Raw genomic sequence first — 22,518 nt, 5'->3', positions numbered from 1 at the left:
GCCTAGTAGCTAAACAATACTCCTAGCCTTTTGACTCAGTAAAGACAATTCGATTTGGTCACGGAATTAACTCTAGTATTTATTACACTTCAGTTTAGAATTACAAGTGTCCATTAATTCATCGTCGAACTTGGTAAAGCGTATTTCTATATATAATAAATACAGCATCAAATGTATTTCAGTTAGTCGACTTATCCCAACATCCGCCGCGTTGACAAAATTAACAATTAGGCGATACATGCGCGAGTGGGATGTAGGTTTTCATGTCTGATGTTCTCAAAGTGAACAATATTTAGATCTGCTCCTGGGCGCGGCGTTGTCGATCCGGTTGCATTTATATACCATGCGGGGGTGTCCATATGGTAGACTTAAAACTAGGGATTGTTTCTCTTGTGTTCTTGTAAGACTAATTCAGACTATTGACTATTTAGATCTTCATGTCGTTGATGTACGAGTCCAGTTCGGCGTCCAGCTCCTCGGCAGTGGGTGGGGCCTTGCGCTCCCGTCGCTGGCCGCCTGCCGCCGGCTTGCCACCGACCGGACGTTTGAAGCCACGACGCGGCGAGCCACCAGCTTGGCCACCTAAAAAACAGTTCGGAATGGAAGTGTAAGGATTGGAGCAGGGGAATACCGTCAGGGACCGTAAACATAGTCATTATTGGTTTCAATGCAGAAACAGTTGCTTGAAGCTAAGCTTTCAGATGTGGAACTGGACTCCTAAAGTAAAATATTTTACCAAACTAATACCGTACTGAATCGAAGCAAAATATTGAATAATTACAGAAACAGTTGCAAAGACAACACAACAAAAATCTCGTATCAAGATGGCGATTACTCGCTAAAGAAAAGAGAGAATTTCGTTCATTCATATTAAAAAAACATATGATATCAAATCAAGTAACAAAAATGTAAACCTAAGAAATATGATACTATCGAAACAAATAGGCATTTAAAAATCTTTGTGGGAGTGCATAGATCCAAAATTGATCTGAAATGGTTTTAAATGAACGATGTTTGAGGTAAAAATAAACGAGTATGGGCATTATTCACGGTCCCTGCTGGAATATTTGGATACGCACCACCACGCTTGAATGGAGCTGATGCAGCACCACCCACGCGACGCTTGACATCGGTGGCGGTTACAGGTCGGGTCAACACGGCCACGTCTGAGACGGCCAGCTGAATAGTCATAGGGCGTCCGTCCAAAGGCACGCCATGGTACTGCTTAATGGCCTTCAAGGCGTCTGCGCGCCGCTCAAAAATCACGTCAGCGGTGCCTGCAAAAGAAAGGGAATGAATAAAATACATTGCCATGGTTTTAATAGTAAGGTTATGCTTTGGTCAACTCCAAAAGAATTCAAATTAGCTTGGTATCACAGTAAAATTTATCTTGCGATCTAAATTTACAATTTAAATTTAAAAGTTTCAGCATATATCAATTTACTAAGACGTTATCCTGACAAGTAAAAAGCGCTGCTTCTTCGGATGATCTGATCTGCTTTCAATTGAAACTGATTTCAATTATTTGGGATGTCCGTTCCTGAACCTTAATGCCGCCATTTTATGAACAGCCTCTACCGAAGTTGTTCACATAGCGTCACTTCTAGCAGAAGTACTGAAACTTACCCAACGAGCGACCAGAGCGATCGTAGTGCACTGCCGCCTTCTTCATCGGCCCAAAGTCGTTGAAGAGCTCCTTGATGTCCGTGTTGGATACGCCGTAGTCCAGGTTGCCGACGATGAGGCGGGTGGGCCCGGATCCTCCACCGACGGCTCCCCTCTTCGGTCCGTCGTACATATCGTGCTTCCAAGCGCTGTTCACATCGCCCTAGAGGTGGGGGTAGTATTAGGTAGAAGGTAGATGGGTATGTCTTCGAACGCTGGGCGTATCAACTATATGTATGTGGCGGGAGTAGCCGTTGCAGTAGCAGTTGCATCGTATCCTAGCCCCAAGAGGAATGCCATATTGAGCGGAGACACTAGAAATGCTTATTAACTGGGTAGGGTTCACGTGGAAAGCGTGAAGCGTGAGGGAAAATAAGTTAAGACACAGGTGTCGTCTGTTTGGTATTCTGTAAAAACGGAGTTAAAGGAACTTGAACTTGAGGCTCTGCTCGTGCTCGAAGAGTTGTTCCGTCCATTGGAAGGCGCATGGTGGCCATTTTGATTTTGGATCTGAGTCTGCTTCGCTTCCAAGCACTGTTGTGCGGGTCATGGGCCGCAAGACACTTGCTTGAGTACTCTGTCCTGCTGAACTGAGCACGGGAATGGTCTGCTCCGGCTGCTCCGTTTGGCCATTGAAACGCAATGAATTACCCGTGGGAACTTGGCCTTCTGAACGGCTCCACCGGCCACTCCTCCTCGCGGGCCCTTAAGCGCGCTTCCTGGCTTCCTGGGCGACCCGCCGGCACTGGCGCCGCCACGGCGTGCACCACCAGCAGTACGCTGCTGGCCGCCCGGCTTTCGGGCGCCACCTGGTCCGCCTCGGGCGGCTTGCGGCTTTTTTTGCGAGCGAGTGGACTTGATGATGTCGTCGAGGCTCATTTCAATTTTGTCCACCATTTTGCTTTTTTGTGCTGTTCTGACTACTTGGAGATCTTTTGAAGTGGAGGAAAAGGTTTGCTCTCTGCTTGCTACCGAAGGACGTATTAAAAATGTTTTTTCTTTGAGGCACGCGTGGAATTTCACAAAACTCTGCAAAAACGACGCACGAAGATCTACACAATCGCCATCTTGCTTCTGGGGAAAAAAGTGTTGAGTAACGGTGAGCGTCAAAATAGCGACGAGCAGCTAGCATCCAAAATGGAACGGCGAGATAGGGTAAATATGCAAAAATATTTTTGTAATATGTATGATATATTTACGAAATGAGGAATGCCAACTTTTGAAAATGTTTTGGATCGTTTTTAAATATATTATGATAAAAAACAACAATGTTCGCTTGGAGCAAGAGTATTTTTAAGCATTATTTGGGATGATGTACGCCCAAGAAAGCAACATCTTACATAACACAAAAAAAAATGGATTGAATAAATGGAATTGCAGGAATGGCGAATTTAGATAAATAAAGTAATATTTCCTTTTCACTTTTTCCAATAATCTATAAGTCTGAAACTAAGCCTGAAAACCCAAAACAGAAAACAAATTTGTTTGTTGGGATACTGCCAAATCGTTATAATATATATTACTAAACATTTATAAATACTTTCAAAGTTTTTAACGCGGGCATCTGAGCCCGCCAGTTTTAGTATTTTAACAAAGGTATTTGCAAGGAAATGTCTTGGTCACACTGTACCTTCAGTACTTGAAAAAAAAAAACGAACAAAACGATAAAAAACATTCCAAGCATAGTTTTAAAGTATTTTACTTACCGTTGAATAATGTTTATTGTGGCAGTAACTGGTGGCATCGCCACGGGAAAAAGTACCATCAGCAAAGTGTTCGAGCGCCAGGGTATTCCAGTCATCGACGCAGACAAAATCGCCAGACAGAGTGAGTTCAAAAAGTGGAGCACATCCGCTTTGTGCTCCGTAATTAACGACCATTTCCGCTAATTGTCTGTACTTATTCGTATAGTTTTAGAACCAGGTCAGCCGTGCTGGCGGCAGATTCGGGAAGTTTTCGGAGATGAGGTCCTGCTGCCCAGCAAGGAGATCAACCGCCCCGTTCTGGGGAAGATGATTTTCGAGGACAAAGTGCTTCGCGGAAAGCTGAACAAGATCACGCATCCGACCATCCATCGCAAGATCTTTTGGCAGGTGTGCAAACTGCTGGTCACGGGGCACGCGTGGATTGTCTTGGATCTGCCACTCCTCTTTGAAACCGGTGTCCTGATGGACTTCATACACAAGATCGTCTGTGTAACCTGGTAGGCTGACCTTTCTCTTAGGTTCATAGCTGTAGTATGCTAGGGCCAAAGTTCAACTGGTTTCAACTGTATCCCCTTATTGCAGCGACACGGACAAGCAGCTGGAGCGATTAATAGCCCGCAATGAGCTATCCGAATCGCAAGCTCGGCATCGCGTCGATTCGCAAATGCCGCTGGACAAGAAGTGCGAAAAGTCTCACTTCGTCATAGACAATAACGGAACCGTGGAGGAGGCGGAAAACTCGGCCATGAGCATTTACAACCTGATGCGCGACTCCAAGCAGCACTGGCTGAACCGGATCAGCTTCCTGGGCCTGTTCCTAATCGTGGGCTTCACAATATATATGCTGCTGAAGGTGTTCAATCGAGTGCCCGAGTCCTGGCAGATGTAGTCCGTTTCTGTGGGTGTCATACGACGCTATTTAACGTGTTAATGCAAATGAAACCAAACCAATTATACAATTTAAACGCTTGTTAGTGAAATATACAAAAGACACTCATAGTTTGTGTGTTGTATATTGTCGAGACGTGCCAACCACATTTAATTTACATTCTGAATCTACATTGGCATGCCGCGCTCACAAGGTAGAAGGCTAACTGACCAACGGTGGAAGTGCCTTGAGATTGGATGGAGGATCCGCTGATCCGAGGGATATTCTGGATTATGTATTGCGCAGACGCCAATTCGAATTATCCAGAAGCAGCAACGCCGTCTGCTGACAGTAGTCTACAAACGTCTGCAGTCCAGATTTGGTCACCGCTTTCGTTACATTGTGGTTAAGTTGTATGGGATCCTGAACCACCATCGCTTTTTTCAGCTGGAGCGAGCAGTCAGGGTTCTTTGACACATATGCTAAATACCTAATAGAGGGATAAGTGCTTGTCATTTCTGCACAATCAATTACTTTTAAAAGTTTTTAAACACAATTTTAATGTCTAAAAATCAATTTTCCCTCTTGAAAACTCATATTCTCACCTAGAATGCAGCATCTTCTCAATCTTCTCGATCTCGACATTAGCCTGACCGAAATATGGGCAGACCAAGAAATGCTCAAAGTCAAATTTTGCATAATACGCAAAAAAGTTTCGAAGGTACTCCTTGACGACGGGGGCCGTCGGCTGTATTTGCTGACGTCCCAGCTCGCTAAACGATTTTTGTGAGAAGTTGACAATCCACGCTGGAAAGAGAAGACTAACTTGGTGAATCCCCTGAAAAGATAACGATGTACTTACGTCCTACGAACACGCCAGGATTGGCTGGTTCTCTTATCTGCAGCATGGCAATGGGAGGCAGCAGGGTTTGGACCTGCAGGAAGTAAATGACCATCAGTGTAATGCTATACGTCGATATTTGTTCAGTTAGCTTGCAGCGCTCCAGCCAGTTCTTTACATATATGCACATATATTGAGCTGCATGGGATGATGGAAAACCAAAATATTACGTTGACTTTGTTCGGGCGATTCAGCTTACTCAGTGGTTGTGATTCGAATATGTATTTGAGCAGATTTGTATTGCAAAAGCCCAAGCTGTTCAGGCAAATGTCGCACTCGATGCCCGTGGGCAAGTGGCAGGTCTTGATGATAGGCACGCGAGCCTGCTCAATGACCTGTTTAGGAACGTACAATGGTAATTACAGACTAATTGTTTAAGGAACAGCTCACATTAATAAGGCGCCAGTCGTCGCTGGCGCAGAAGTACTTCCTTATAGACCGCAGCTTGGCGATGGTGGCATTGGAAGCTCGATGCTCGAACGTGTGAAATGTGTTGCCTGCCAATTCAAAAGTTAGGAGAAATTGGGAGGAACTGAATTCAGGGGTTCGACTTACCGATGTCCACAAAGACGTCCAGGTCAGAGGACCGATTTCCGATGCCGGTGATGCGGGAGCCAAACTTGTAGATTCGCAGTGGTTGATTGGGAAAGCCCGGCGACAAAAGCTTGCACAGGTCCTGTTCGATAATGTCGTACTCGGGAATCACCTTTAACTTGTCCGCTATTGGGTATTTGTCCTTGAACACGTTCGCGATCTCTCCCACAATCATTGTCTTGGCCTCTGCAATAAACAATTTAATAATTAGATTAGCGATAGTAGAGAATATATGAGATCACATTCTCTAAAGGAAGCTATTTTGACCCTATTGACCCAAAATTAACATGTGGTCACGCATTGAATTAATGTCCTGGAACCACCATTTTTAAATACTGGAAATAAAGTAAGCAATTTAAAAGGGATTTCTTTGAAATAAAAGCCTGGTCTGAACTATAGGTATTCGTATACATGAAATGGTGACCTACTCTTGGGCAGCAGCACTGTCATACGCTGACGAGCCTTCACCAAGGCCTGCTTTTTCTCCTGTTTGGTCTGATGCGTCTGTTGCGCCTGTTGCGGCTGGATTGGCTGATTGTTGGGATTGGGGTTTGGATGCTGCTCCGAAAGGTGGGCCACAGCCTTTGCGATGGTGTTGCCGACAAGGCGATTGCTGCAGGCAATACAGTTGAATGTGCGCTTGATTGTATGCAGTTCCTTGGGCTGGACAAAGGCCACACCCTCACCCGGTGGGGCCATTTCCGGAGGCAGAACGTATGTGGGATTCTTGTCAATGTATTTCTCGATGCCCACCATAATACGCTCCAGCAACTTGGCCAGGTGCGGATCCATCTGAGGCGGATTGGCCTTCTGGTTCACTGCGTTAAGGGTCTCCAGGAAGAAGTTTGCCTCCATGGTAAGTGGATTCATCTGCACGATGAGCGGGCTTTAGTACAGAAATGGCAATGCAACGTACTCACGTAAAGCAGTTTGTATGGCTCCACCTCGGCCATCGTTTGGTTCTTCTTGGCCTTCTTTGCCGGTGCGGCAATGTTGGGCGCGCAGACGGGTTCCTTCTGGGCGGTGGGGTCAGGAAGCTGAAAGGTAAAGTGAATGCGTGAGCTTCTCTGCAACTCGACTGATTGCCGCCTTTGTTTGACTGCTAAGAAATGTACCTAGATTTGAAATATCAAATCAGCTGAATTATTGTAGGGTGGCCAACTACGTCAAAGTTCGCCGGCTGTTAATGCTTGCGTATGATTATGTGTGTGGGTGTGCGACAAAATCACACCGCGATGTGGATATGTTTACAGAAATGTGTGTGCATTTGTCTCCTGGATCACGGCCCCATAGGGATTTCAGGGATTACAGGGATTTCCGGAAAGAAGTTCCCGCCATTTGAGCGCTACATACTGGTGAAATCGCCTCCGAAGATCAGCTTTTACTCACACTGGTTTTGCGCCGACTGACCGTCTCAAAGTACTGCCTTTCTGCGCTGGAAAACACCGCCTTTTCCAGCCAAAACGAGTCCCCTGGTTCAATTCGCATGGTGCCAGAGACTTTAGCCCTTTCTTTTTTAAATATTACGGCTGTAAGCTTGCGTGCGTTAAAAACAGCGTTAATTTGGAAACACGTAAATTGCAGCCAGCGATTAGAGTGACCATAAGTATGTTATTTAAGCACACCCACCCACCGAGACGAATTCAATAATCTCCCGACAGTAATTTCCTTAAAACTTGATTCACTTGTTGCTACAGAACAAGATAGAATTCGAAAAATAATGGTTTACTTAAATTAAATCGGGAACGAACCGTATTTATGTTAAAGCAACATACATGCAATATGAGCCAATAATATTATAAAAAACTGGCCAGCTTTAGCAACCGGTTATACTTACCGATTGGGATAGCAAAGTTCCTCGCCCTGATTCGAGTCCTATCTAGTGCAAAAACACCAGAACAAAAGTCCAGAGTGACCAAGTGTCATCGCCTCTCCCTTGCCAGTTATCGGTTATGCGGCGTTTATGTCGACGGCTTGCCGTCTCTAGCCCCGGCGCCTATATAAAGCAGCCCGCGTCCGAGTTTTCGTATCCGTTTTACGTTTGTCAAGCCTCATAGCCGGCAGTCCGAACGTATACGCTCTCTGAGTCAGACCTCGAAATCGTAGCTCTACACATTTCTGTGAATTTTCATTGTCGCGTGTGAAACACCTCCACTAAAAACTCAATATGGTAAGTAGTTCAAAAAATATAGTAAAATAATATAGAGAAAAAATTGGTGCGGCAAAATTCAATGGGCAAACGCGACGCGGCTTTTTTTCAAAATGGCGGCCGGCAAGCGTTTTTCTCGAAAAGTGATGACGTCATGCCTTACATTTTTATATGAAAAGAGAAGAATAAGATGATCGATGGGAGAAAAATGCAAGAAATATTGCTATGCCGGCGAAACGCTTCTGCGATAACTTATTTTCTTAATTTACAAAATTTTTTGAGAGTGACGCATAGCTGTAGATTTTAGGTGAATACGAAGAGAAAATGGCGAAAAAGTAAAATGACAGCGTCGGCAAAGTAAAGTAAAAAAATATGTATACTATATAGCTATCTCACTCGCACCCTGGGCCGGCTCAAGTTGGGTGCGGCTCTGTAATTATAGATTTTCTTGGGGCGTGGAACTAATCTTCCTTTTTCCCTTCCACCTTCTCCACAGCGTGAATGTATCTCTATCCATGTTGGCCAGGCTGGTGTCCAGATTGGAAACGCCTGCTGGGAGCTGTACTGCTTGGAGCACGGCATCCAGCCTGATGGCCAGATGCCCTCTGACAAGACCGTGGGCGGAGGTGATGACTCGTTCAACACCTTCTTCAGCGAGACTGGAGCTGGCAAGCACGTGCCCCGTGCCGTGTTTGTGGATCTGGAGCCCACTGTGGTCGATGAGGTCCGTACCGGAACCTACCGTCAGCTGTTCCACCCCGAGCAATTGATCACCGGCAAGGAGGATGCGGCCAACAACTACGCCCGTGGTCACTACACCATCGGCAAGGAGATCGTGGATCTTGTTCTGGACAGGATTCGCAAGCTGGCCGATCAGTGCACCGGTCTGCAGGGCTTCCTCATCTTCCACTCGTTCGGTGGAGGTACCGGCTCTGGCTTCACCTCGCTGTTGATGGAGCGTCTCTCTGTGGACTACGGCAAGAAGTCCAAGCTGGAGTTCGCCATCTACCCAGCCCCCCAGGTGTCCACTGCCGTGGTCGAGCCCTACAACTCCATCCTGACCACCCACACCACCCTGGAGCACTCCGACTGCGCCTTCATGGTCGACAACGAGGCTATCTATGACATCTGCCGCCGCAACCTGGACATTGAGCGCCCCACGTACACCAACCTGAACCGTCTGATTGGCCAGATCGTGTCCTCGATCACCGCCTCTCTGCGGTTTGATGGTGCCCTTAACGTGGATCTGACTGAGTTCCAGACCAACTTGGTGCCCTACCCACGTATTCACTTCCCTCTGGTGACCTACGCCCCCGTCATCTCCGCCGAGAAGGCCTACCACGAGCAGCTGTCGGTGGCTGAGATCACCAACGCCTGCTTTGAGCCAGCCAACCAGATGGTGAAGTGCGATCCCCGTCACGGCAAGTACATGGCCTGCTGCATGCTGTACCGCGGTGATGTGGTTCCCAAGGACGTTAACGCCGCTATTGCCACCATCAAGACCAAGCGCACCATTCAATTCGTCGACTGGTGCCCCACTGGCTTCAAGGTCGGCATCAACTACCAGCCACCCACCGTGGTGCCTGGAGGAGATTTGGCCAAGGTGCAGCGCGCTGTGTGCATGTTGTCCAACACCACGGCCATCGCCGAGGCCTGGGCCCGTCTAGACCACAAGTTCGATCTGATGTACGCCAAGCGTGCCTTCGTCCACTGGTACGTCGGTGAGGGTATGGAGGAGGGAGAGTTCTCCGAGGCCCGTGAGGATCTCGCTGCCCTTGAGAAGGACTACGAGGAGGTCGGCATGGACTCTGGTGACGGCGAGGGCGAGGGTGCTGAGGAGTACTAAGCGTGCCGCCACTCCAACGCTCGACTGGAGCGTCATTGGTGGGCGGGAAAACCGTCGAAATCAGTGTTTACGCTTCCAATCGCAACAAAAAATTCACTGCAACACTGTAAAGCGAACGAAAACAAAGATTGTAAGAAAAACCAGATAGTATTTTATCCACAAAGACACGTATAGCAGAAAAGCCAAGCTAACTCGGCGATAAGTTGTGTACAAGAATAAAATCGGCCAGATTCAGTGTTGCCAGCAAAAAGAAAACCCCTCTTTGTTTGTCTTTTCCTTTCCTAGCGGTCATACATTTAAGTTTTAAAGAAAGGGGTCATTGGACGCCGTTTTGACTACGGGAAAGCAGAGCTGCCGTTCACTTGGTCTATAATTAGCGCTTTCTATTTTCCCCGATTCGGGCCGCTGCTGCGATTTTCCGTCTGCTGCTTGTGGCAAGTGTAGCAGGCTGTACGAGGCAGTGTGGCATGCACTTGGCTTTCCACTTGCTGGCATCGATTCTCTGGGGCGATGAGTCATTCCTTTCGGGGAACAGCATAATCGTTACCAGCTCAGCGAAATGATGACTTCATTTCTTAACTGCCGACAAGCATGCGAGTGTACATACATACATATGTGACTGTAAAACTATAGCAACACAAGAATGATTCCATTTACATAGATAGGGGGAAACGTACACAATTTATTTACATAAATACATGCATATTTAGCGTAATATGTAGCTTAATCATTTTTAGAAAAACGCTTGGAATAAGAGATTAGGCATTAGAAAACTTCCGAATTTTGCTACTAGTCATATGTACATACAATCATATGTATGAACATATTCAAGTGACCGCGTTTGTACATAGTATGTATGTATGTATGCATGTATGTACTTTGTGCATGTATGTATGTACTTTTAAGGGGGTTGATTTCCCAAAACGAAATTGAAGCCTAGGTAAACCGGCTGGTTGTTGTGTTGTACTTGCATGCATGTACATACATATGTATGTATGTCTGTATTTAAGCTGCCTTCTCCGTTTGCGCCCAATGCGGCATTTTCAAGAAACAGACCGAGGAGGCAGCTGCTATCGAATTTCCAGAAATAGTCAGACAAACGGGCAGGAAATGCAGCACGGTAGGCAGATGTGCCCGCAAAATGTGTACATATGTATGTATGTAAATACATTTACTGTATTGGCAGGAAATGCACAGCAGCACACGTTGTATGTATGAATGTACTTACATATATACGTCTGTATGTACGTACATATTGATTTGCATTTACCGGCAGAGACCGGCGCCATTATTGAGGTTATGTCTGATGCCATTTGCACAAATGTGCAAAGAAATGAGGTTATCTTTGCCGTTAAAGTAAGTGGAATAGATAGTTTACCTAATACCACACGCTTAAGACTAGTTTGAAAAAGTTTCAGCATTAAACGGAGCTTTTTCAGCGATAAATGAAAACAGTTGGCTTCGTGAAATCAGCGCCAGCTGCAAACACAGATTTCATATGACTATATTTGTACATGGATGGTGTCAAGCCAACGCATTTTTATAATGACGACACTTCGGAACCGGCTCACAGAGATCTGTTCACACAGATGTGGCGGTCTATGGTGGTGCGTAGGTGGTCCCATGACCAGCAAGCCCCCACAATCGAGATTTGATTCACGATTGAATGCCTTACGCCGAAATGTTTGATCAATAAAGTCAAGTTCGGAAATAGAGATACAAATGTGCTGGCAAATCTGCTACACTGTACAAAATCAGAACCAAATAGAGCAATACAGAACACATGAGCTCCGTTAGTTCAGAAGGTCTGTTTAGAAACAGAAGACATAAAAAATGCATTCAATAGGATATCGATTTTGTTGGTCAAAGGGAAAGAGAACTCCTAGAGTTGTTGAGTACAAACATACATATGTATGTACGCCAATATTGCATTTGTAGAAATACATTCTACATTTGTTCGACATGTACTTGGGCTGCCAACCTATTTTACACTTGAGTTGCAAGTTGAGTAAAAAACAGTATGGCTGAATAAATATTTTTAGGTGTCATTGTTTTTGAACGCATGGCCTTGCTTAGTCATTTATACTTTCATTTTAACTAAAAAGGAATTTATTCCCTATGTTGGAGATAAGGTATACATATATTAAATATTAAAAACATCGCTTGGGGTGTTTAACGATATAAAGGAATTTTGCAATACATTTTTGTCCTCTGTCATAGTTTTTATTAGGACAAACGATTTCTGGAATTAAAACTAGACAATTTAAACATAAAATACACTAAACGAAAACAATACTAGACATTTCTCAGGTTATGATTTAAAAACATTTCGTCCACAGCCCGATCGCTGCCCTCTTGGTATCCAGAAAATTCGACAATCAGACTTTGGGCAAATGTAATACTGGTTGGAGTTGCAAATACCTTGCAACTAACTTAATATAGCAGTGGAAAAAGGCATTCATTGTCCACTAGTGTGGCAAATTGAAATCAGTCTTCAGCACTTCTTGCTTACTCAGATATTCGCTGATTTCCCGGCTACTGTGTCGACTTTGCTGACACTTGAACGGGGAGTGATGAAATCGTTGTATATTGTGTCCTACTGAACCTTTTCCTCTGGCGGTCGGACTCCACATAGAACGACTCCATTATTGATTTGCAATTGCCTCTTATAACCTTCTTTTCGGATTCCTCGAAAAGTAGTAGATTGTGTTGGTTTTTTGACTGCTTCCAACTACTTTGCAGAGTTCTCGAAGTTCGACAAGAATCAATTCACGGCCATTACGCTGGTTAATGTAAGACTTTCTTTGTCTTACATGTCATAGAATGTCCAGCAAAGCCAAACTCTAATTGTGCTGGACATCTTTAAACGTCCCAATTATTCTGTTCAATGGCGATATACGGATGGCTTTAAATACTCAACGCACTTTTCATTTAGAAATTCCAGCTGTAGTGTCCGACTGAAAATCTTGTCAATTGCTCGGTTCAACTGTATGTCAGTGATGCCAATATTTTTCTGAAAAAAAATGAAAACTTAGAAAAACTTAAAAAGGGCAGATTTCCGGATAAAGCAGTAAAAAACAAGACAGATCTGTCCAGAAAAAGGCTAAATAAATAACATAAAAATATATATCCCTTTCAGTGTAGGGTATTAAATTTCTTAACAAGAATTTTATATTGTATTTTAAATATTTTTTGTGAATAAATATTTTAAAATAAATATTATAACATTTCAAACACTTGGATGAATAACATTTGCCTGGTTATTTGTTCAAGAGGGATGCCAATGTGATCTTGCAAGTAATCACACTTAAGAACACATACACTACATAAGAGAGATTACTTGAAATATTTTGTGACTCTAAATTAGAAGACATGCCTTACAGTCTTCACTAGAACAAGTTGGGAAAAATATGTTTCCTAAACAAATATTAAAAGCGGCAATAACTATGTGTTCCAACAGTAAGTTAAACATTCTTCAGGCTTTATTTAAGCCAATTTTTACTACTTTGTGCAAGTAACACATACACTACATACACACATACGTACATACATACATACGTACATACATACGTACATACATACATACGTACGTACATACATACATACGTACATACATAAATACATACGTACATACATACATACGTACATATATACATACGTACATATATACATACGTACATACATACATACGTACATACATAAATACATACGCACATACATAAATACATACATACATATATACATGCATGCACCGGTACATACACTACACTCACTGCTCGACTTGAAATATTTTGTGACTCTACATTGGAAGACATGCCAGTCTTCACTAGAACTAGTTGGGAATTATAGGGGCCACAAGAAAATATGTTTCCTAAACAAACATTAAAAGCGGCAATAACTACATATGTGTTCCAACAGTAAGTTAAACATTCTTCAGGCTTTATTTAAGACAATTTTTACTACTCACTTTAAAGACTTCACTATTTCACTCACTAGTATAATTATGACAAAATAATAGATTATTATTTAATTACTTACAGCTCGAGATTAATTTAGTAGCACTTTGTATCAGGGGATGCCAATATTTGTATGAAAAAAAAGGGCAGATTGAGAAAAAAATGGAAAAAATAGGCTGAGAATTTCAAAAAAGGATGAAAAAACAGGACAGATTTTTTTTATGATTATTATTTATTTAGTTAACTTTTAATTTAATATTTTAAATGTTTCGTCCACGACGCATTCGTCCTCAACGTTTGATTCATACGTTGCCATTGTGCCAATGCGTTTCTAATACGTTTTGGGCATTTTATAGGTTTCCTGGTTTCCAGGTGTAGTCTTATCTCAGAACAGGAGTACACGTAGGCTTTTTAAACATATTAACAAGCAAGCTTTAAACTGTGCATCTCTTCGAATAGTGGAAGAGCAAGCGGTTGAAAACATACAAATACGTACACGCTTTATCCGGTGGCACGGAGCTACAGCTGCCGCTTGAGGTAAGAGTTCTCGGGCCTTGATATTATCGCCGTAGGTTGTGCCAATGCTTAGAAGGATGCCCACTATTCATTATCGGCGGTCAGCAGTTGTATACAGACCGCGCGGTCACTGTTCCCAGGACATCTTTCATGGTTTTCTCATCGAGCGATATATGTACATACATATCTTAGTCTGGCTTCACTTCCATGTTGTGGGCTTGTGCCTTTAGTTGCATGGTACATTGGGCTTCATCTGGTTGGATGTGGTTATCTGAAACTAGTGCACATTGTAGCAGTTGCGACAAACCACGAAGTTTTCGATGTCATCACCCTTCTCATCCACGATCATGGCAAACAGGTGCCCCACCCTGCACCGTCCCCGCTTGTACCGAGGGTCTCCGCTTGATCGGCTATGTAGCCATAGGAGGCCGGAGTCGTCAGATCCGGTGTGGCGCACAGCGAACGGGACCGTCCATGTGCACTTCAATTATAAGGCATTACAATTAATAAGCACAGTGGTGAAGATGTAACTTTTTATTACGAGGAAGTCATGGTCATGACCAGGTCTCCTGTTGTTCGGGCTCACGGCCATCAAAGCTAAGCTCATGCTTTCCAATTCTCGCAGAAAATTCCATTGATGAATTGTTTTCAAATCAAAACAAAAACATACATTCTTAGAGATGTGATTTCGATACAGTATGCACGATTAGTTTTCAGTCAACAGCACACACGGCATGCGATATTTCGAATTTCAAGATCAAGGGCTACGGGGTGAATTTCACATTAATGAAAAAAAAGTTTTATAAACCATGTTTAGATTTATATATATATTATATTCTAATATATAACACTTTCTTTATAACTATAGGAGAGAGAAATATCAGAAGATGCAAATTTACTCCGACTATTTGTCTTGAGTTAGGGTCAGAACACGGCTAATTTTTTTTATTTCCCTTACTTTTACTTTAACCCTATTTTGACCTATTTAATAAAATTAAACAATACTTTAAGCTTGATCAATTTTTTTACAAATTCAATGAGTAATCAAATACAAATATGTTTTTTAGTTTCATCTTTATGTCCGTGACATTGCGATCGTGAAAAAATCACGTCCGATGCTGCATTTGAAACTAGTTCCAGTTCCACTGCACTGTAAAGTTTCCGAAATTAGTTCATCGTCAAAACGTTCGGTTTCTAAAGCAAATTCAACAACTCGGGATTTAATAATTTGTTTAAAATATAACAGGCAATCGAACTGTTGAAAAACCAAAACTTAAACCATGCCAAACAGCAAGGAAACAGGAACTGATCCCGATCCTGTGGATGATCTTAAGTTAAGCGGTCGCGATAGCGTCGCGTAAGTATTTCTTACAAGGATTCGATTGCCATTACTCCTGCACGTCCTTGGTACCTCAAAAGCTTGAAGGATCTACTGCAGAAGCGACTTCTGGAGTGCGGATGGCGCAAGGACATTGAGGAAATGATACGCCACACCATCGAGGAGCGAGGAGTGGCCAACTTGACCCGCGACCAACTGGCTGCCGAAATAGTCCCTCATGTAGGTTCAGTCCACGATTTTAGTGCGTTCTAATAATTGAAACCTAAATAGGCTCGCGCTTTGGTGCCTGATGTCATCAAAAAGGAGATGCTGATGCGCGTGCGCGCCGCCCTGGAATCCTCGCTTCCCCCGGAGAACTGATTTCCCATCAAGACCCATCCAGAATGTCGAGTTCAGCTGAGCATTTACCGCATTAAAACCGCACGTCCTAAATTCTAGCACATGTGTTTGTGTTTTATTATCGTATTTAAGTAGATATTTACATACGTAAGCTAGTTATGAATTGCGCCATTAGTTATACAATATGCATGTAATAAATAAACAACCTAATTGTAGTTAGAATACGTTGTCGCTATGTTCATGGTATGGGTACTCGATTGGCTAAACAAAATTTGTGGTGGTTTTGTTGGGGGAAATTAGGAACGCGGTTGGGCTCTGCTTGTATTTCTTCTATTATGCTACAAATAATAAGGCTAAACTGTAAGTGTTACTCCGTTAATGCTTTACGTTTACTTATTCAATAACGAGTCGATTGAAAAGTCTTTGAATTTGGCGTTGGAATCATCGTTGAACGTCTGCGGCTGCTGCAGTTGCTCCTGTTGCTCCTGTTGCTTGAAGTCAGACGCCGCTGAAGCTGCCGTTGCAGTCGGCAGCATTTTCAGTAGTTTGTTGCGTGGTTTGCGCAAAAACTTTGTGTTTATTTGAAACTTGGTTGGTTTGTGGTTTGCACTGGACTGGGCTTGAAACACGGCAGTACTTGTGGATGTGTTTTCCCCTATGTCTGACGACTGGGCCGCCTGTGATGTTGCGATTGAGGTGACTGGCTGAACTGCATTAAGTGGGGAGCTATAATTCTGGCGCCAGGCACGCAGTTGCCCTCCGGCAGGGGACTTTACGATGGTTAAAGGCTTTGACGCTGTTGCTGGGGTGGGTGGCTTTGTCGATGCATAAGCAGTGGGTCCGAAGCACTTGAGGAAATTTTGAACGTGCAGCAAGCTGTCGTTGTCGTTTTTATGCAACGGCCTGCGCTGTTTGTCCTCGTTCTCGTCCTCCGCCTCGTAGTCCACCGATGACTGCTGCTGGGAGGAGGACGAAAAGGTCGAAGAGCTGCTATCGCTGCTGAGCTGTAATGATAGATTTGCGTTAATAAGGTGGACAAACAATGCCAGCTCAATTTCCAGCACATACATCATCTTCATTTTTGTCGATCAGCTGCTGAAAGCCAGACTCCGCCGGGCTCAGCTTGCTGTACTTGCTGTGCTGAGGCAGTTTTTTGCTGCCGTGATTGCTGCTACTGCTGCTGGTACTGCTATGACGGGCTCCTCGTTTGGCCAGGGACTGCTTTCTCTTTATCGTTATCTGTTGCTGCGGTTGCTGAAGGACTTGCTCACTGTACGACTTTCAGCTAGTTTTGGCGAGGTTATCGTCGCGCCTTAGTTGGGACTGAAAGTAAAAAGTCACGAATGAGTAAGGTTTTCACAGGCTTTTACTAAGGATTTTACACTAGTTTTTGGATTATTTTTGAATAATTTGGTTTTGAAGGAAACATATCTTTATCTTTTCTTTCAGCCTGGCACACAAAACAACAAACAATTTCGGGTTAGCTGCCAACAGCAATGGTATATTAACAATGATCTATGTGGGCATTAAAGCGGATGAATTTGAAATAGTAGTGTGTGGGTTTTGTAATTTCTTGCGCTTTTCCGATTGATTGACTGATTGACTGATCGAATGACTGACTGACTAGGGGTGAATAATGCGTAGATGATCATGGAGCTGACGCAAAATTAAAAGGTGAGAATGCACGAATAACAGGCACTGGCTTATGATTATGGATTCTCATGTGGCAAGGACATGCACCCACAATCACACTGACACACACACAGGAACTCGTTCGCACGCACTCTACTACCTGATGATGCGTGCTGTACAGAGCCGCGTGGTGCACCGCATAGGAGGAGGAGGTGCTACTTAAACCGTCAACGCCAACGCCGCCGCCACCCACTTGAATCTGAATGCTAGGATGTTGGTGTGGGTGTGGGTGGTGGTGCTGCTGACCCATGCCCGTGCCCGCTGTGGTCGTAAAAGTAGTTGTGGTTGTTGCTGTTGTTGCAGCCATGGCTGTCGCTGACCCACCTCGTCCAATTCCACCGGCAGCACCACCTCCAGCGCCCAGGCTCATTCCCACGCCAAGTATATGGGCGGCCGCCACAGCAGCGCTGGTGTGGTGCGGCTGATGCATATGATGTTGCACTTGTTGCTGCTGCTGCAAAGGATGCGACTGGTGTTGCGCCTGATGCTGCTGTTGCTGCTGCGATGAATGCTGGTGATGCAAGTTGTTGCTATTGACGGCACTACTGGCATTCAAGCTCCCAACGCTGCTGTTGCTGTTCCCAGCATTGTTGAACGCATGGGCCGCAGACACGTGTCTATAAAAATGAAGAATACATACATACATTGTTTTCATTATTCTGTAATTCCAGATCCAGATGCGTATACAATTACTTTGAGGATCAAAAAGGCAAGTCTCACCTCATTCCCAAATTGGTTGCATTGGACATGTTCATGCCGGAGATGGACATTGATGATGCAGGTGGTCCGCTGGCACTCGAAGAGCTTGTTGGATTACTGCTGCTGTTGCTCACACTATTGCTAATTGTATTGTTACTGCTGTTGCTGTTGCTATTGCTGCTGTTGTTGGTGGCACCTGGTCCGCGATAGTCGAGCACTCCACTGGAACTCGCAGCAGCAACTGTAGGCCGGCTATTGGCCATGGTGGGGATGGTGGTATTGATGGCCGTGGTTGCAAGTGAGACGGCTGCTGCGATTGTTGTGGCCGCATTGAGGGCACTGATGTTGCTGCCGAGTCCGATGTTGCTGCTGCCGCTGTTGCCGCTGGAAGCTATTGTGGAAATGACAGAAGTTGTACAAGTTGATGTTGCTGTTGTTGTTGAGGTTGTTGTGGTGGTTGTTGGAGCTGCCGTTGTTGATATGGCGGCTGTAAGCATTTGGTTAGATTGTGAGTACCCTGCTGTTGCTGTTCCATCTCCACGAAATTTGTATGTTTGTGCGGTATTAGTTTGTAATTTGTGAGTGCGTGTAGTAGGGGAGTGTTGAACTTGGTGTGCGGGTGTGGGGCTTTCCTCACTGCATGCAACAGACAGCAACACAACGAACTTAAGTGTAACTAAAAGTAGCAGGTCTTGACCTGGAGTTAACCACCAACCCAGCGTGTTAATATTTGTCTAAGCAAACTCTGAAAACTCTAGGTACAGATAACGAAAACTTAGGTAAATAAATTTAGAATTTGTGTTGGTTTTGTGTTTAATATATTAAACATTTTATTCATTTTGTAAATAAATAAAATCGAAAAATATTAGCTTTTAGATATCGAAAGAACTTAACTATTAACTTGGCCAAGGAAATCATATCTCGTTTCAAGAGTAAGTATAATTAGATCTGTATTTTCCGTAAATACGTATAACTAACTTAAAAGTATAAATAAAGGTAAAGTTATCTAGTCTTGGTATGGTTCGATGATAAGGGTAGAGAAGCATTCCGAATTAAAAAATGTGACGAGTTGTCAATGTGGTCGATAAATGCAATAGGTATTTTCTCAATCACTGATTTAGTGCGATAATCTGTAGTTTCATTTACAGCATGTGGCTGTGTATATATGTACATAAATTGCTTATAAGGATGACCATGTGTAACAGATTAGTTGTTAACTTAATATAAGTTACTTAAGACTACAACGCGAAGTAGACTCGAATTCAATTTGTATGTACAACGAATACCAAACAAAAAATGGATGTACAGATAACTAAACGCAAAATTTGGTCTGTGAGCAGTGGCTGTGTAAGTGGGATGTGGGCTCCTCCAGTGCCACATGGTTGGAGCGAGCAAGTGCCGACACCAAGTACAAGAGAGAATAGGCGCCATCCCTACTTACCGTGCGCCTCGGCCTTGGTGTTGCTTGCGATGGTACTCAGGGGGATCTGGAGGCGCGCATTGACCGCCAGCAGGTGATCACGTCGCGCTATGAGGCTGGTAACATGCTCTTCCAGCCGGAGGTTTTCGCTCTGCAGCTGGTGCAAGCAATTGAGTAGTGAGGCAACTGCGATTGAGAAATTAAGTGTTAATATCCAAAGACTAGCATTCAGCTCCCGATATGCGACTCATACTCACTGTCAAAGTGCTGCGCTTGCTCCATAAGAAACTGCGAGCCCTGTTCCCACTGGCGCTCCAGCAGCTGCTCCAGACTTTGCGGAATTGGCATGTTGCCGTTCATGCCGCCACCGCTGAACATCGATTGCAGCGGATTCTGAGCTGTTGTGGCGTTGCTGGGCACGGCAGTGGAGTTCCGCTGGAAGGAAAGGAAACAGTATTTTTGAAGTTATTTCCATGTAATAGGAAACCTTAGGTTCTTGGAACAGGCATTTATTATATATTATAATTTTCATTCTTTCTTTATAAGCCTGTATAGTGCTTCTTACCTGCTTGCCGGGGAACGGAACTCCGACGTATTGCGAGTTCATTGAATCGGGAGTGTAGATCGAGTGATCCTGAACCTCCATGTGTAGCTGCTCGGACAGCTTCTGGGCTACGCTGCTGTTTGGGTTGATCTGGTTGCCCAGCATATGGGCGGCCGTGTGTGTAATGATCGAGCTGGCTGAGCTGGCAGCATTGGACAAAGCCGGAGTTGCAGGAGGCGTTGGTGTACTGCTAGCTGGATTGCCCGAGGTATTGGGCGCCCCATTCTGCAGTATGCGTACATCCTTGAGATCCTGTTGAGCATTGCTAAGAGCAGCTGCTGCTGCTGCTGCCGCCGCTGCTGCAGCTATCGTCGCGTCTTTGGCCTTCCGTCCACGCTTCCGTACATTTCCAGTTTGAGCAGCCGCCGCTGTCGGAGCTCCAGTCAGGGAACCGGCTGCTGCAGTTGCGGAGTGCATGGCCGATCCAATCTCAGAGCCGGGCGAACTGGGCGGAGAATCCTTTATGGCACTCACAGGCATCATGGGCACGTCCATCTGGGTCTGACTCTCGTAGGTAAACTTGAGACCACCGGCAGAACTACTGGCTGCCACCGAGCTAAGTGGCAATTGGTTGCTCAGTACGACCAATGGAGATGTTGTCGCGGGCACTGCAGATGTTGATGACGATGAAGTGCTGGCCGTGCTCAGATCAGGCGTTCTATTGTTGGGTTTCGACGTGGGCGTATTGGAAGAGGCAGTGGTATTAGTATTAGTGAATTGCAAAATCTCTAGATCTTCGTGTTGCTGCTGTGACTGTTGCTGTTGTTGCAAGTGCGTAAAGCTAGCTGAGTTGGAAGCTGAGGCTGAGCTAAGATTAGGGGAAATGGATCTAGCGGGGGGTGCATATTGTTGCTGCTGTTGTTGCTGATGCTGCTGTTGCTGATATAGCTGCGTTTGCTGCGCACGCAACATTTTCTTGTTCAGGGGCTTGGCTTGACTGGCGTTGCTGCTAGCCGGCAAGGCATTTCCGGCGGAGTTGCTGCTGCTGCGATAGTTTCCTGAAGCTGACATATTAACCGGAGAGTCTAGCAGATTAACCACATTAGCCGCACCACTGGTGCCCCCACCCGAAGACGAGGACGAAGAGGACGAACTGGACGAGGATGTCTGCTCGCCATTGTGATTGCAATGGCTGCTGTTATTGCGCGTGTTGCGGCTATTTGAAGTCGACCCAGTCACTGCTGTTGCTGGCGGGGAATCTACCGAGGACGAGGACAGAGATTGCAGCACCACCACCGGCGAGGATACAACTGGTGGTAGCGCAGATGTTGGTGGCGGGGTCGGCGTTGCACTGTAGTGAGGCGAGCTGTGGCGACTCTGCTTCTCGGCTGGTGTGGCAGCAACAGTTGGTGGTGTTGCCGTTGTTGCCATCGACACACCCTCGCTCTTACTCATCGCAGCCCCACGCTTTTTGCCCGATCTCGAGGGGCCCTTGGAATTGGAGGACGATGTGGCTGGGGCAGTTCCGCCCGACAACGAAGACGAGGAGGTGGAAGTGGAGGAGGATGAGGACGAGTTGGTGGAGGAGTGCAGCTGCGATGACGCGTTTTGCTGCTGCTGTTGGTGTAACTGCTGCTGCTGAGGATTTTGTTGGTGATGGCTATTGTGATGGGTGGGGTGATGGTGGTGGTGATGGGCATGGGCATGGGCATGGTGGTGACTACTGCCACTTTCACCGGAGCGCGATCTACGTGTGATGGTGGGTTGGTTCGGTGATTAAAACGTGTATAGTGTAGGAAGACATTAAGCAAACGAGAGAGAGAGAGAGACAAAGACAAAAATTGTGATTTTTATAGATCGCACATTCTGGCTTCACATTCTTCAAATTTGCGTGGATATAAACACAAGTGAACGAAATAATGAAATGAAAAGTAATGCTTCAGAAAATGATGTGCAACTGAAGGAAAACCATAAATTCTTTTCCAAGTCAGTTCTGAATCTTTTGTGGGAAATGGAAAAGGAAATAAATACGAGATTAGAAAGTTTATAGAACTTTCATTTATGTTTTGAAAAACAGAAGCAAATTCGAATCGCTTACGAATTTTAAGTAATCCCTAAAATTCGATTCATTTGCATTTAATTGCATCTCAATTGCAACAGTACGTAACCAAATCTCACATAGTGGATAATAGGACATTTAACAATCTACACACTCACAACAACAGAACACAAAATCACAAAGTAAGGCTGTGAAAAGATATATCTACGATCTAGTATAAACTAA

At 44.7% G+C, this 22,518-nt stretch overlaps 6 protein-coding genes across 18 annotated transcripts in view; 3 read left to right on the top strand and 3 right to left on the bottom strand.

Moving 5' to 3' along the window:
* Nucleotides 1–53: 53 nt before the first annotated feature.
* LOC6553051 (THO complex subunit 4) lies at nt 54–2,768 on the bottom strand. Its single transcript, XM_001979102.3, has 4 exons — nt 2,317–2,768; nt 1,627–1,828; nt 1,080–1,277; nt 54–582 (listed from the first exon to the last, which is right to left on the bottom strand). The coding sequence occupies exons 1-4, from the start codon at nt 2,560–2,562 to the stop codon at nt 428–430; spliced, it is 801 nt and encodes a 266-aa protein (XP_001979138.1). The 5' UTR covers nt 2,563–2,768; the 3' UTR covers nt 54–427.
* A 477-nt stretch (nt 2,769–3,245) lies between these two features.
* On the top strand, nt 3,246–4,370 carry LOC6553052 (dephospho-CoA kinase). The gene is made up of 3 exons (XM_001979103.3): nt 3,246–3,492; nt 3,577–3,868; nt 3,954–4,370. Exons 1-3 carry the CDS (start codon nt 3,381–3,383, stop codon nt 4,258–4,260), a joined length of 711 nt encoding a protein of 236 aa, XP_001979139.1. The 5' UTR covers nt 3,246–3,380; the 3' UTR covers nt 4,261–4,370.
* On the bottom strand, nt 4,347–7,661 carry LOC6553053 (terminal uridylyltransferase Tailor). Of its 3 annotated transcripts, none has more exons than XM_026983922.1 (9): nt 7,572–7,661; nt 6,655–6,771; nt 6,163–6,604; nt 5,696–5,920; nt 5,531–5,637; nt 5,340–5,475; nt 5,102–5,278; nt 4,845–5,046; nt 4,347–4,729 (listed from the first exon to the last, which is right to left on the bottom strand). In XM_026983922.1, the coding sequence occupies exons 2-9, from the start codon at nt 6,685–6,687 to the stop codon at nt 4,531–4,533; spliced, it is 1,521 nt and encodes a 506-aa protein (XP_026839723.1). In that variant the 5' UTR covers nt 6,688–6,771; nt 7,572–7,661; the 3' UTR covers nt 4,347–4,530. The 3 variants fall into 3 exon arrangements, with proteins under 3 accessions (XP_026839723.1, XP_001979140.1, XP_026839722.1); XM_001979104.3 differs by lacking the exon at nt 7,572–7,661 and adding an exon at nt 7,124–7,380; XM_026983921.1 differs by lacking the exon at nt 7,572–7,661 and adding an exon at nt 6,850–7,117.
* Nucleotides 7,662–7,732: 71 nt separating this feature from the next.
* LOC6553054 (tubulin alpha-1 chain) lies at nt 7,733–9,984 on the top strand. The gene is made up of 2 exons (XM_001979105.3): nt 7,733–7,904; nt 8,380–9,984. The coding sequence occupies exons 1-2, from the start codon at nt 7,902–7,904 to the stop codon at nt 9,727–9,729; spliced, it is 1,353 nt and encodes a 450-aa protein (XP_001979141.1). The 5' UTR covers nt 7,733–7,901; the 3' UTR covers nt 9,730–9,984.
* Nucleotides 9,985–15,310: 5,326 nt separating this feature from the next.
* On the top strand, nt 15,311–16,101 carry LOC6553056 (enhancer of yellow 2b transcription factor). Its single transcript, XM_001979107.3, has 3 exons — nt 15,311–15,558; nt 15,621–15,759; nt 15,811–16,101. The coding sequence occupies exons 1-3, from the start codon at nt 15,482–15,484 to the stop codon at nt 15,898–15,900; spliced, it is 306 nt and encodes a 101-aa protein (XP_001979143.1). The 5' UTR covers nt 15,311–15,481; the 3' UTR covers nt 15,901–16,101.
* Nucleotides 16,102–16,185: 84 nt separating this feature from the next.
* LOC6553057 (uncharacterized protein F54F2.2) overlaps nt 16,186–22,518 on the bottom strand; it is a 29,657-nt gene continuing 23,324 nt past the window's right edge. For 4 of the 11 annotated variants that reach the window (XM_026983912.1, XM_026983913.1, XM_026983914.1 and 1 more), the window contains exons 8-10: nt 20,256–20,952; nt 19,948–20,125; nt 19,072–19,876 (exon numbers count right to left, since the gene is read on the bottom strand). In XM_026983912.1, the coding sequence (XP_026839713.1) occupies nt 19,704–19,876; nt 19,948–20,125; nt 20,256–20,952 (1,048 nt within the window). In that variant the 3' untranslated portion in view covers nt 19,072–19,703. Of the gene's footprint in view, nt 16,884–16,947; nt 17,203–17,671; nt 18,189–18,291; nt 18,758–19,071; nt 19,877–19,947; nt 20,126–20,255; nt 21,982–22,518 lie in introns of those variants that run through there. The other 7 variants (XM_026983910.1, XM_001979108.3, XM_026983918.1 and 4 more) reach the window with 6 other exon arrangements.

This window comes from Drosophila erecta, unplaced genomic scaffold (genome assembly GCF_003286155.1).
Source record: "Drosophila erecta strain 14021-0224.00,06,07 unplaced genomic scaffold, DereRS2 tig00000000-arrow-pilon, whole genome shotgun sequence".
Lineage (NCBI taxonomy): Eukaryota > Metazoa > Arthropoda > Insecta > Diptera > Drosophilidae > Drosophila > Drosophila erecta.
This window is presented reverse-complemented; position numbering and strand designations above follow the sequence as displayed.